Here is a 14,685-nt window from a genome sequence, read left to right as displayed (position 1 = left end):
AAAGCATGACGCTTTCAATGCCAGGAAAGTGGGTTTGAGTCCCGGGACAACCCATACATAAATAGCTTATGCACCATGACTGTAAGTTGCTTTGGATAAAATTGCATATTATATTATTACATATTAAGATGCTTACTACTATTTTTGCATGGGTGGAGCACGCCTCCTGCTGGTGGACGTTAAGAAGAAACTGCTATATGAGAAAACATACCGGTCCATAGATATCATTTCCAACAAGCCTACGTGGGAACAAACAAGAGGTCAGACTCTGTATACGGCCAACATCCAGATTTTATTTTTCAGTCCAATTAATGTCTGACGGCAAAATTCACTTATTTTCCTTTAAAGATAGAATCCCGTATTTTTTTTCTCCGACACCGTTATCATCAGACTGGGTAAAATACACCATAGAACATCACAGTGCATGCTACACATAGGAGGGCACTCTGACATTTGCACAGACGTCAAACTAATTTGCATATGCATCGCACGGGTCACCTGTAGCCAGATTTGTGAATCCGATGCCATCAAATGTATATTTCAATGGCATTGGATACGGAGTACTAGTGTTACGGGACGAGACAGACCATGACAACATTTAATAAACCAAAATGATTTTACAACCACTGTTCATTACAAAGAAGCGTACATACAGTGCAATTTATCACATGGCGAATGCAACTGAACTTTTCTGAACTTACTTCTCGTTCTAAATGTTTTTCTTAAAACCACTTATTGTCACATATTAGTGTCAACGTCCCCTCCCTTTTCTCCTCAAATGTTTGTTAGTGTTGTAAGGAGGGCCCATAGCACTGGTCAAATGTAGTGCACTTTATAGGGAATAGGGTGCCATTTGGGATGCAGCCATAGTTAAAAGTCCTGTGGCTATAGCAACATTGCAGAACAGTTCAGTTGAGTCTCCTCCATGACATTTGCTGAGACACGGCAAAGACAGATCCTACATACACTTTTGTTCAATTGGCTCACGTGTTCATTTGCATTTATTCTTCATCGATCTTTTATTGTACAGAACCCACAAGCTCCATACATCACTAGTTGACACACACAGGGAGCAGCAGCTAAGAATAATACTGTTGGCACATGCTCCTAGACTGGTCCCGGATAGATTTGTGCTCTTGCCAACTCCATTGCTCATTGTCAATCCCTTGGCATGACAATGAGTGACAAGAAGTTGGCCTGATAGCACAAACAGACTGGCACTCAAGCTTAAAATGCTTGCTCTAGTGCAGGACAATTCACAGACAGTTGTCAATAATACTGTAAGTAACTAACTACCAAGATAGTTAGTATGGGTCACTTCACATGATGAAAATACACAATACAACAGTGCGCTGCCTATTCAGTACATAGTAGCCTCGTGAAACCAGACCGACCGCTGCACTCTTCTTCTATTCCACTGAAGTAAAACAGAATGTGAGCACGCAGAATCAGGCCGGTTTAACGAGGCTATCTACGTAGTACACACCTAGGAACATATAACCCTAAAAATCTTAATTTATCTACCCATTTAGCTAGCTACGGTACCTTGCTACTCATGCGTTGTTCAGACTACCACACCAAAGATCTACTGACAGAGTGCTCTCCAGGGGTCTCCCTCCTGGGTACGACGTGGGCGGGGAGGCTCACAGGATGCTCTCGCGCTCCTCTCCGAAGGTGACGCTGTCAGAGGACACGCTGGTGATCTCTGGGGGATCCCCGGGGTTCAGCCCTCGCTTCAGGTGCACCACACGCACGTTCTCATTGTGCGGCCCGGACTTGGTGGTGCCGGAACCCGGGGAGATGATGATCTCGCTGGTGGAGGAGGAGGTAGGGGTGGAGCAGGTAGTGTCGGTCGACCCCACCGGAGCACTCTGCCCTGGGCAACGCTGCTGCTGGGCGTTGGTGTTGTTGTTGAGGGTGGTGTTGCTGGGCGTGCGGTTCAGGTTGTAGCTCTTGGACGAGGGCCAGCTCTCTTCGGGGCTGCTGGCCAGCAGGCTGCACTGGTCCTCGGAGCAGATGGACATGCGGGCCACGGCCGGGTCCTGGAGACCACTCAGGCTGCTGGGCAGACCTCTCTTCCTGGCTGCCAGGCTCTGGCTCTCCTCCTGGTCCAGGTCGATGAGGTTGGCCCTTTCCAGCTGGGAAAGGTCGGCCTCCTCGTCCTGAAGAGAGTGGTTGGGGGAGCTCTCATTAGACCGCATGCCAGAGTCCGATGAATCCTTCTTATCCAGCATGGCATCGGAGAGATATTCTTTCCCCTTAGCCAGGGCCAGAGAGCTGCAGGAGGATGCTTTGGTTTCACCGGGCTTCTTCCCGTCGCCCAGGAGAGGAGTGTCGGAGTTCTCTGAATCCTCGTCGTCGCTGGTCAGCTTCTGGTAACGCAGCCCGCCGGTGGCCTTCAACTTGAGATCGGCGGCTCCCAGAAACAGTCCGCTCCCCCTGTCGCTGCATCCGGAGGTCTTGCGGCCCAGCAGGGTTTTAGAGGAGCCATGGGGGTCCTGCTTCTCATCTTCCTCTGTGATGGGGTCCAGGGGGGCTTCAGCATTGGTGAAGTCTGGGGCGTCTACAGTGGGGGGCTTGGTGGTGCTTCCCTTGGCGGTAGCCTTGTCCTTGGTCTTATCTTCGGAGCTGGAGGAGGTCATGAACTGGTTGGGGTGGGGCTGGACGGGCTTCTCTCCCCCGCCTCCGCCCACCTCCAGCGTGGCCATCTGGGCGATGTACTCCTGGTAGGCGTTGCGGTACTCGGATTGTTGCTTTTCCGTCAGCTTGACGATGTCGTTGGACGACTCCGGGGAGTTAAGGCTGGACATGCTGGGGGTGCGGTGGGTCGGGGCCTGTGGAGAGGGGAGGTTATGGAACATTACATTTAATAGAGTAAGACGTTGAAAGACTGAGGAGGGCCTAGATCTGTGGTCTAAGTATACACTACTGTTCAAAAGTTTTAGAACACCAACTCATTCAAGGGTTTTTCTCTATTTTTACTATTTTCTACATTGTAGAATAATAGTAATGACATCAAAGCTATGAAATAACATATGGAATCATGTAGTAACCAAATAAGTGTTAAACAAATCTAAATATATTTTATATTTGAGATTCTTCAAATAGCCACCCTTTGCATTGATGACAGCTTTGCACACTCTTGGCATTCTCTTAACCAGCTTCATGAGGTAGTCACCTGGAATGCATTTCAATTAACAGGTGTGCCTTCTTAAAAGTTAATTTGTGGAATTTCATTCTTAATGCATTTGAGCCATTCAGTTGTGTTGTGACAAGGTAGGGGTGGTATACAGAAGATACCCCTATTTGGTATAAGACCAAGTCCATATTATGGTGAGAACAGCTCAAATAAGCAAAGAGAAACGACAGTCCTTCATTACTTTAAGACATGAAGGTCAGTCAATATGGAACATTTCAAGAATTTTGAAAGTTTCTTGAAGTGTAGTCGCAAAAACCATCAAGTACTATAATGAAACTGGCTCTCATGATGACCGCCAAAGGAATGGAAGATCCAGAGATAAGTTCATTACAGTTACCAGCCTCAGAAATTGCAGTCCAAATAAATTCTTTACAAAGTTAAAGCAAAAGACATATCTCAACATCAACTGTTCAGAGGAGACTGCGTGAATCAGACCTTCATGATCGAATTGCTGCAAAGAAACCACTACTAAAGGACACCAATAATAAGAAGAGACTTGCTTGGGCCAAGAAACACGAGCAATGGACATTAGACCAGTGGAAATTTGTCCTTTGGTCCAAATGTGAGATTTTTGGTTCCAACCGCCGTGTCTTTGAGAGACGCGGTGTGAGTGAACGGATGATCTCCGCATTTGTATTTCCCACCGTAAAGCATGGAGGAGGTGTTATGGTGTGACAGTGCTTTGCTGGTGACACGGTCTGTGATTTATTTAAAATTCATGGCACATTTAACCAGCATGGCTACCACAGCATTCTGCAGCGATACGCCATCCCATCTGGTTTGGGCTTAGTGGGACATTTGATTTTCAACAGGACAATGACCCAACACACCTCCAGGCTGTGTAAGGGCTATTTGACCAAGAAGGAGAGTGCTGGAGTGCTGGATCAGATGACCTGGCCTCCACACTTACCCGACCTCAACCAAATTGAGATGGTTTGGGACGAGTTGGACTGCATAGTGAAGGAAAAGCAGCCAAAAAGTGCTCAGCATATGTGAGAACTCCTTCAAGACTGTTGGAAAAGCATTCCAGGTGAAGCTGGTCGAGAGAATGCCAAGAGTGTGCAAAGCTGTAATCAAGGCAAAGGGTGGCTATTTGAAGGATCTCAAATATATTTTGATTTATTTAACACTTATTTGGTTATTACATGATTCCATACGTGTTATGTCATAGTTTTGATGTCTTCACTATTATTCTACAATGTAGATAATAGTAAAAATAAAGAAAAACCCATGATGAGTAGGTGTTCTAAAACTTTTGACCAGTAGTGTACATTGAAAGCAAATGTGCTATCATTTGGTTTACATACAGGTCAATGGCTTAAATCATGGTTCTGTACATATAGTTATTCAATACCAGTCTTTCTGTCAATGTAATATAATGAAGGGCTATATAAATAAATTTGATTTGAATATAGACCTCTCTACAATGGAAAATACCACCAGTCACTCACCATCCATGTGTTGTTGCTGTGCCTGGGAGGCTCATCCAGTCCCACGTTGCTTAGTTCGTCAAAGCTCAGGTTGAAGCTGTACATTGGTGAGTTGGCGTCGAGGTTGACAGCACCAGCTTGGGGCGGGGCGACCTGGCACCTCGGTTCCCCGTGGCCCGCCACACTGCTGCCCATCTCGCTGGGAGCCTCCTCATGAAGCACCTGGCTCTCCACGTGACGCATCTCCAACACCTAGAAGAAGAAGATGAAGGAGGAGGACTACAGATGACTGGGTTTAGGGTGTACAATCAAAAACACATCTTTTGACCAATGGCAAAAATTATAACCCTTTAAGAAAACCAAACCTCATGTCTCTAGTAATCTTTTAAAAAGTTATTGGAGTTTTTACCCTTGTAGAATGGCCAGAATTATGGTGACTAAATCAATGGAGGCCAGAGAATAAGTGTGGTCAAAAATCTGGAAAATTGCATCATGTCAGCTAGGCTGGATTCTGTGCAAGAATTAAGGCTACTGGCTACCTGACAGGCTCACTTTGCTGTTATCTTTTTTTATTGAATTGCAGGACATTAAACAATATAGAGGTAAGATGGATATTGATTTTGAAACATGACATGTAATATTTTCATATTTTAACATATGCTTTTCATATGTAATTGGAAATTCCTGTTATTTTTCAAATATTTCTCACAAAAACAAACATATCGCTGTGAAATGCACTGAATTTACAGATGTAGGATCTTAATTTGATCTCTCTTTTGTCGCTGACAATTTTCCCGCCCAGCCGGAAATGCAATCGTGTAGTGTACTCAAGGTTTAAAAAGACTTCTAAAGTTTGTAATTTCCACTTTAAAATGTCAGACTTGATTTGCCCTAACGAAGAATGTATTAGCCCCTACAAAAAATGTAAATGAATTATGATCCACATAATAATTCACATTTCCTGTTGCTGCAGGATTATGTTCCTTCTGTCGCAAACTGGCTCAAATTAAGATCCTACATCTGTATAAACTTTTTATTTTCAAAGCCTTTTACATTTAATTCAGCTCGTGTCATGCTAATTTTGCGTTTTGTGATCCGCAGATACAACTTTGAAGACAACGACCACAAAATGTAAAAGTGACAAAAGTTGTTACAAGAAACCTGCACAGCTATGTCAACAGAGCTCGGTGCTTATCATAGGATGTATTAGGTATGAAATCCAACTCTTTGGACATAATGTTAATGATTTGTTAGAGAAAGACCCCATTGAACGATTCAGAACACGAATAATATTTGTCTTAGTAAAAATGTATTTTATAACATAAGGAGGTGAAATTTCATCACCAAAGCACATTTTGGGCAGACACCCTACTAACCATACTGTAACAGCAGTGTCCACTGTTAAAGCTGATGGTAAATACACTACACAATAAAAAGAAACAGGTAAGAGCAAAGTTAGAGCCAAAGTACTCACCGTTCCTCTGAAGAGCTGCCAGTCTCCAAAGTTCATTTTCATCTCATTCTTCAGTTCATCGATGTTGCACTGGGTCAGAACTCTGCCGTTCACATTAGCCTGAGGGAGAGAAGCAATGGAGAGATGGTTAATGGGGGGATGTCAGAAATACTCTCTCTCTCTCTCTCAAGCTCACCTTCTTAATGGTGGCTGTGTATTGGACCAGCATGCTCTGGTCGATGCCGTCGATCTGTTTGACGCGCTCACACACTGCGTCTGTGTTCATGGAGCTCAGGAGGATGACCGGGGTGGCCGACACCACAGAGGCAGAACCCTGACACACACACACACAACCAGGTCCAGAACACATTGTCAATGACAGGATACAGCTGAAGGACAAAACCTGGGTTAATAGCTATTTGATGGACGTTAGAAGTCCGAATACAATTTCTCCCTTTTCAAGTAATTATGTATTTCACTATTGTAGTATGCTCTGCCAGTCTGGGTAAAAATGGAATAACATAGAATGAAATAAAATAGAGTTCCATGCTGAAACTCCGTTCAAACCTGCAAAGGTAAAGGCATGGTATAGGGGAGAGCAACATGAAGAGAACGTAGGCCACATAAACCCTTAGTAGGTACACTATGAGACAAGTATAATATCTGATCTATAATGGGTTGTTGATGAGAGTGGCGTTATCCTAGGGTGAGTATGGCAATGGGCTGTAGACTATGGGTTATTAGACGTTGTCACGGCATTAGGCCCAGACCAAACGTCAGTGAGTGGATGAGAGAATACAGTATGGTAAAACACCTTGGATGTTATCTGTGAGGAGGAAATGACATCCCTTCCTGTTATCTGTAAAGTATTACTACTACTAGGTTACTTACTAACGCAAGAGTTAGACCATAGAAATAGAATCACTATAACAGATATCCCCTCAAACCATTGAATTTACTTGAATGAGGATGTCCGTTCTAGTGATTCTATTTCTTTGAGTTAGATATATATGACACCACACACCTCACCAAAGATGAATGGAGAAAATATTACTGGTAAGTGATACACATCTAGCGCTAGATTGCTGTGATGCTAGTATGGATAGAACGCACACAGCAATAAAATGGTGCATGACTATTATTTATTCAAACAGGTTAGTTTCAGGTCTTTATGAAACCACAGGCAATGCCACTGACTGAGTAGAAGGGCTGTCTTCATAGGACATGTCGACTTTGATGAGGTGCGAGATGTGCGAGAGGTGGGAGTGTGTGAGGGTTTGTGGTAAGGAGAGGACTTAAGCTAATGTTTGAAATGCTTATAGAGACCTTAAAAGTGACTAAATCAAACATGTTACAAATCTACAATGTATCTTACAAGGTTCCAAAACGTGTAATTGTAAATAGGTCTTAAGCAGTATTGCAATATTAAGGACAGAAGCACTATGAGCAGATCAAATATTTCACTAGTCAGCAGCCTTGTAGTGTTCAGTATCTACATCAGTTAGCATCCTAACAAGAGAGCTAGAGCGTCGCAATAACAGTCCGTTTTTAGCTGCAACACTGGAAGCGTAGCTTTTGCAGGCATGAGAAGAACGCGAGAGCAAGACACTTTAACAAGTGTTCTTGGGCGTGAGCGGCATGTCAAATTCTTGAAAGTAGAACCAGAGTGTAATTTTACGCCAAGCAACACAAGTTTCTCGCGGAGCCGCGCCGCTTACGCCCAGGTTTCATTGACATGAATGGGAGCGTCTCGTGCTCTGAAAAAGTTACTCGTCCAGTGTAGCACACCTGTAACTCACTGTTCCCATTTCAGAGAGTAGGCTAGAGTTCCAAAGGTGCATGCTAGGGCTGTGGTCAGATCACTTCCGGAAGGGGTTAGTTTGTCGGTCTAGGTAGTAGGAGGGCAGCATTAGCGAAGGGAGTAAAAAGCCGGAGTTAGGGACAAAAATCAGATGATTTCAGTACCTGCTTCTTTTTCAAAGACGGTACCTTTAACGGCTTGGAGAGGAGGAGAGCAAATGAGAGGTGGAAAGAGAGAGGGAAAGGTGAGGAGGGAGTGGCATACAGCAGGTGTTCATCAGGGATGGAAGTGGGTCGAGAACATTAGGGAGACATACAGATGACAACATCATCGTTGTAGAGGAGAAAAAACTAAGGAGGCAGACATCTTCAAGACAGGAAAGAGAGAGAAAGAGAGAGTGGATTGAGAGAGGGAGAGGGAAATACAAAGAAAGAGTGGAGAGAGGGAGAGAGACAGAAATACAAAGAAAGAGAGTAGAGAGGGAGAGAGAGAGAAATACAAAGAAAGAGTGGAGCGAGAGAAAGCATGTCTTCATCATGATGAGAAAAATGTGTGATATCTGCAGGGTTCAGTGGTTTTTAAGACAGTCTGATGCAGCGAGGTCATTGTGTTTGTGGGGGGGGGACGAAGAAGAAAGAGGGCAGCGTGTTTTTGTAAAAGAGGGACGTGTTTCTTGTGAAATGAACTTCTCTCTTAGAATCTACTAGCACTGACTTTCCTCAGAACTTCTTTATTGAGGAAAAATGTACTTCCCACGACTGTGATATGTTGTCGTCTCACCTAGCTATCTTAAGATGAATGCACTAACTGTAAGTCGCTATGGATAAGAGCGTCTGCTAAATGACAAAAGTGTTAAATGTAGAATCCGATCAGAATGTTCTGATGTTTAAACAATCTGAATCAGAAGGTTCAAACAAGCATGTAGAAGCTAATTAAAATGTACATGTTTATACATCCAGAGATGCCATTCTAGATGCACTACTTCTATCTATGCACTATGACGTACTGGCTAAGTCTAATACTTACGTGTCCACTGCTCGGATCCCGGGGAAAGCCACTTTTAAGTGGGAATGGACGTGGTGGAGGTGCATGAACAGGGAAAGTGCCCACATACTGGCGTGGCAGCTGGTAAACATGATGGGGGAAATATGGCTGGAGGGAGGGGGGGAATATCAGGGAGATAGGAAACACGTTTAACATGGGGTAAAATCAAATAAAAACAACACTTAAAAGGTGTCTGATGATGAGATATGAGATATAGACTGAGGCAAATAGAATTAAATTAAAACAGGCAAATTAAATACATTCACAGCAAGTCAAATACACTGTATGTATGCATGTAGTGACTTCAGAAAGCATTCACACCCCTTGACTTTTTCTACATTTTGTTGTTTTACAACCTGGATTTTGGGCCTACACACAATACAGCACAATGTCAAAGTGGAATTATGTTTTTCAAATTTTTTACAAATGAATAAAAAATGAAAAGCTGAAATGTCTTGAGTCAATAAGTATTCAACCACATTGTCATGGCAAGCCTAAGTAAGTTCAGGAGTAAAAATGTGCTTAACAAGGTTATATGGACTCTGTCTGCAATAACAGTGTTCAACATGATTTTTTAATGACTAACAAATTTCTGTACCACAAACATTTCAAACAGGTTCAACCGCAAAGACCAGGGAGATTTTCCAATGCCTCGCAAAGGGCACATATTGGTAGATGGGTAAAAATAAAAAAAGCAGACATTGAATATCCCTTTGAGTATGGTGAAATTATTAATTACACTTTGGATGTTGTATCAATACACCCAGCAACTACAAAGATACAGGCGTTCTTCCTAACTCAGTTGCCGGAGAGGAAGGAAACTGCTCACGGATTTCACCATGAGGCCAATGGTGACTTTAAAACAGTTAAGAGTTTAATGGCTCTGATTGGAGAAAACTGAGGATGGATCAACAACATTGTTGTTACTCTACAATACTAACCTAATTGACAGAGTGAAAAGAAGGAAGCCTGTACAGAATAAAACTATTCCAAAACATGCATCCTGTTTTCATTAAGGCACTAAAGTAAAACCGAGGCAGACTCATCCATTGCTTAAAAATATTCCATGTTTGCATCAAGGCACTAAAGTCATACTGCAAGAAATTTTGAAAAATGAACATTATGCCCTAAATATAAAGCGTTATGTTTAGGGCAAATTCAACACAACACATCAATTGAGTACCACTCTTCATATTTTCAAGCATGGTGGCGGCTGCATGGATGGCTGCATGGGTATGCTTGTCATCAGCAAGGACTAGAGAGTTTTTTTTATCTTAAGGATAAAAAGATACGGATTAGAGCTGAGCCCAGGCAAAAATCATATAGGAAAACCTAGTTCAGTCTGCTTTCCAACAGACACTGGGAGACAAATTCACCACTCAACAGGACAATAACCCAAAACACAAGACCAAATATAAACTGAAGTTGCTTACAAAGACAACATCGAATGTTTGGCCTAGTTACAGTTTGGACTTAAATCGGCTCGAAAATCTATGGCAAGACTTCAAAATGGCTGTCTAGCAATGCTCAACAACTTGAGAGCTTGAAGATTTATTTTAAGAATAATGTGCAAATATTGTACAATCCAGGTGTGCGAAGCCCTGTTTTTGTTTTTTTGATACTTTTACCCCTTTTTCTCCCCAATTTTGTGGTGTCCAATTGGTAGTTACAGTCTTGTCTCATCGCTGCAACTCCTGTACGGACTCGGGAGAGGCGAAGGTCGAGAGCCGTGCGTCCTCTGAAACACAACTCAATCAAGCCGCACTGCTTCTTCACACAATGCCCACTTAACCCGGAAGCCAGTCGAACCAATGTGTCGGAGGAAACACCGTACACCTGGTGACCGTGTCAGAGTGCATTGCGCCCGGCCAGCCACAGGAGTCGCTAGTGTGCGATGGGATAAGGATATCCCTGCCGGCCCAACCCTCCCCTAACCCGGACGACGCTGGGCCAATTGTGCGCCACCCATGGGTCTCCCGGTCGCGGCCGGCCGCGACAGAGCCTGGACTCGAACACAGAATCTCTAGTGGCACAGCTAACACTGCGATGCAGTGTCTTAGACCACTGCGCCACGAGACTTACCCAAAAAGACTTACAGCTGTAATCGCTGCCAACTCAGGGATATTTCTGTATTTAATTTTCAATATATTTGCAAAATTTCTAAAAACATGTTTTCACTTTGTCATTATTGGGGTACTGTGTGTAGATGGGTGAGAGAAAATATATATATTTAATTTATTTTGAATTCAGGCTGTAACAACAAAATGTGGAATAAGTCAAGGGGTATGAATACTTCCTGAAGGCACCGTGTGTATGTTACATTGCAGATAACTGAAACATTACAAAACTATAAATAACATGACAGCTCTGTAAATGATATACCAAAAGTGTCCCGCAAAGTGAGAAGGGGGACGATAACATAAAAATGATTGGAAGGGTGGTGGGAAATGTAGGCAAAATCATGGGTTGAGGTTCGAAGCCCTTTGCTTTGTTGCAGAGGCCATCACGTGTCATCTTAATTTACAGCATTTCCCTCACTCAGACAACAAATAATTAGCAAAAGTTGCCCAATTAGCAGGAGGGATGGGGGCAACTTCTTGTTGCACGCGGTGCTCAAGTTCAGAACGTCTTGTCAGTCAAATATTGTTACTGTGCAGCTGCGTTCCAATTTAGGCACTTATCTAAGGCCCTGTAAATTCCGTGATGCGGTAAACGCGGACAGAATCATGAATCCAGACATTTAAACGGAATTCAACAATATTCAAAATGGTATTGAATTTAGTAGGAAATTATTTCATTTTCCCAAGTTTATCATAAGACATGAACAGAATGTATCAGTGATTCGTATTTCCTGCAACTTTCTGATAAAGCAACAAGAATTCCCCATCAGTGTGTTGCGCACATCTACCACTTTGTGTAGCCTATCGCAATGATGCTAATGACAAGTCTTCTGGTAGATGGATTCTCACTTAAATGTTAACTACAAAGTAGCCTATGTTTACCTGGCAGAATGATATCATGATTATTTGCATCTATCCAGTGGGTATTTGTTTTGCAAACTCTAACATCACATGTGCGCTACAAAAACATAGATAAACAGCCTCTTGCTAGGTGACATTAGAATTAAAGGGTAGCTACACCCAAAATTCTATAATTTTCCCCAGACCTCAAAAAGTGGCCTTCTGATGTGGTTTAAGCATCTTGTGGACTTAAACAACAAAATTGGATGTTCTATCTATTAAAAATTGTTATTTTGAGAGCGAAAAACTGAATATACAGGGGAAAACGAAACCAGGAAAAACTAAACGGATAAAAAAACAATTTTAGAAAAACTAAACAGAATCAAGCAAAAAATACAACTGATTTTATAGGGCCCTACTTATCAGTGCACCAATCTGCCATTTTTAACCCATATATGGGTATGAGTGTAAAGGGGCTGCAGGACATTCTACTCCAAAATGCATGAACATTTAATTATATTCTTATCCTTTAAAAAGCATCTGAAAATCAAGGACAGTTCAATAGTATCTCTTGATGTCAATGACGTCACCAGCCAATTCTATATTAACCCCAAAAATGATATAGCTAGCGTAACGTTACGGCATTTTAGCATACGCATACACGTAGCTGCCAAAATAAAGGAAACACCAACATATAGTGTCTTAATAGGGCATTGGGCCCACATGAGTGAGAATAGCTCCAATACACCTTGGCATAGATTCTACAAGTGTCTGGAACTTTATCGGGGGGATGCGACACCATTCTTCCACAAGAAACTCGGCGACGATTTAGCAGCAGGGGAAACACTGGACACGATATAGGCCTAGAGTCAGAGTCTACAACTGAAGCTTTGGTCATTCCGTTTGGAACCAGGCCCTTCTCAGAGTCCTGGAAATGAAAGGACCATGATGTTGACGACATGGTGGTGTTCTTGCCTATACACTCACCCTGTTGTAGAAGGGGTGCTGGGGGCCAGCTATGCCACTGTAGTAGCTGCTACGTGGTGGTGGGGACACCACCCCTGGCGGGTTGAAGGGCCCGTTGAAGGAGGGGGAGTAGGCAGACATGCCTGACTGCTGGCTGTAGACGGAGGTGGGACGGGGAGCGGCCTCCTGCAAGGGCAGGCTGGGATAGGTCACCGCTCCGATGCTCATCTGCTCCCTGGCAGCACGCACGTCTGGGGGGGGAGAAGAGGGAGAGATACAGGCAAAGAGAAATGTGAAATTAAAAGTAGTAAAAAATAAGTCATTTAACTCTTCCAGTCTCTTTCAGAAATATATCCAAAAGTCAACTGCTGTAGAGAGAGAGAGAGAGAGAGAGAGAGAGAGAGAGAGAGAGAGACGCAGACAGAAAAAGTTTTCGTAAAACTCAGATGTTGTAAATCGACTAATAAGTACATTTGCAAAGTAGTTTTATTACTTATGGCTTACAACAGGCTTACATCTGAAATGCCCTGAAAACAAACCTGAAACAAACTATAGTACCTCTATGACTCTCACTCACCTGCGATGATCTCTCGTAGTTTGGGGTCGAGGTTGACGGTGCAGGGTAGGAAAGTTTTCATGTCACGCGAGTTGAGGACCGGGGTACGGGAGGAGAGGAACACCTCGAAGCTACGCACATCCCCGTCAATCTCCAACAGGGGCTCCACATCTTTTGTGGTGGGAATGTTTTTGGAGATCCTAAAAACACCAGAGACAAACATTGAAAAAGCCATTACAAACCCATGTTGGTAAGATTGACGTCATGTGAAAACAGATGAGGAAAGAGCTATAGCTATTCTAAACTGAAAGGCTGTTTCGTTTGTTTGGCATACTTTTATGAAGCTTACCCACAAAAGCCTTAGATAAAACATAAAATATATATTTATCCAAAAAATGTAGTTTCAATGGAGGTTATGGGAAATTAAATTGCAATGAGGAAAATAATATCCTTTTAAAAATAAGAAAAAATAAGAATTCTGTGAGCTTCATGGATAAAATAGACATAAAATAGTATTTCAAGTGACAATGAAGAAAGTTTGAATCATTCAGGGGAATTTTTCTTTAATGGTAAATACAGTTGAAAGTTTACATACACTTAGGTTGGAGTCATTAAAACTCGTTTTTCAACCACTCCACAAATTTCTTGTTAACAAACTATAGTTTTGGTCGGTTAGGACATCTACTTTGTGCATGACACAAGTAATTTTTCCAACAATTGTTTACAGACAAATTATTTCACTTATAACTCAATGTATCACAATTCCAGTGGCTCAGAAGTTTACATACACTAAGTTGACTGTGCCTTTAAACAGCTTGGAAAATTCCAGAAAATGAAATCATGGCTTTAGAAGCTTCTGATAGGCTAATTGACATAATTTGAGTCAATTGGAGATGTACCTGTGGATGTATTTCAAGGTCTACCTTCAAACTCAGTGCCTCTTTGCTTGACATCACGGTGAAATCAAAATAAATCAGCCAAGACCTCAGAAAGAAAATTGTAGACCTCCACAAGTCTGGTTCATCCTTGGGAGCAATTTCCAAACGCCTGAAGGTACCGCATTCATCTTTACAAACAATAGTACGCAAGTATAAACACCATGGGACCACTCACCCATCCTACCGCTCAGGAAGGAGACGCGTTCTGTCTCCTAGAGATAAACGTACTTTGGTGCAAAAAGTGCAAATCAACCTCAGAACAACAGCAAAGGACCTTGTGAAGATGCTGGAGGAATCAGGTACAAAAGTATCTATATCCACAGTAAAACAAGTCCTAT

At 42.6% G+C, this 14,685-nt stretch overlaps 1 protein-coding gene across 8 annotated transcripts in view; it reads right to left on the bottom strand.

Moving 5' to 3' along the window:
- Window positions 1-273: 273 nt before the first annotated feature.
- The window catches only part of kidins220b (kinase D-interacting substrate 220b), a 42,457-nt gene continuing 28,045 nt past the window's right edge, over window positions 274-14,685 (bottom strand). For 5 of the 8 annotated variants that reach the window (XM_029754938.1, XM_029754949.1, XM_029754935.1 and 2 more), the window contains 8 exons: window positions 13,431-13,609; window positions 12,875-13,104; window positions 8,910-9,035; window positions 8,048-8,080; window positions 6,279-6,416; window positions 6,104-6,202; window positions 4,651-4,881; window positions 274-2,834 (listed from right to left, as the gene is read on the bottom strand). In XM_029754938.1, the coding sequence (XP_029610798.1) occupies window positions 1,644-2,834; window positions 4,651-4,881; window positions 6,104-6,202; window positions 6,279-6,416; window positions 8,048-8,080; window positions 8,910-9,035; window positions 12,875-13,104; window positions 13,431-13,609 (2,227 nt within the window). In that variant the 3' untranslated portion in view covers window positions 274-1,643. The remainder of the gene's footprint in view (window positions 2,835-4,650; window positions 4,882-6,103; window positions 6,203-6,278; window positions 6,417-8,047; window positions 8,081-8,909; window positions 9,036-12,874; window positions 13,105-13,430; window positions 13,610-14,685) is intronic. The other 3 variants (XM_029754962.1, XM_029754968.1, XM_029754957.1) reach the window with 2 other exon arrangements.

This window comes from Salmo trutta, chromosome 1, assembly GCF_901001165.1.
Source record: "Salmo trutta chromosome 1, fSalTru1.1, whole genome shotgun sequence".
Taxonomy (NCBI): Eukaryota; Metazoa; Chordata; class Actinopteri; order Salmoniformes; family Salmonidae; genus Salmo; species Salmo trutta.
Note: the sequence above shows the minus strand (reverse complement) of the source record. Positions and strands in the feature narration are given on the sequence as shown.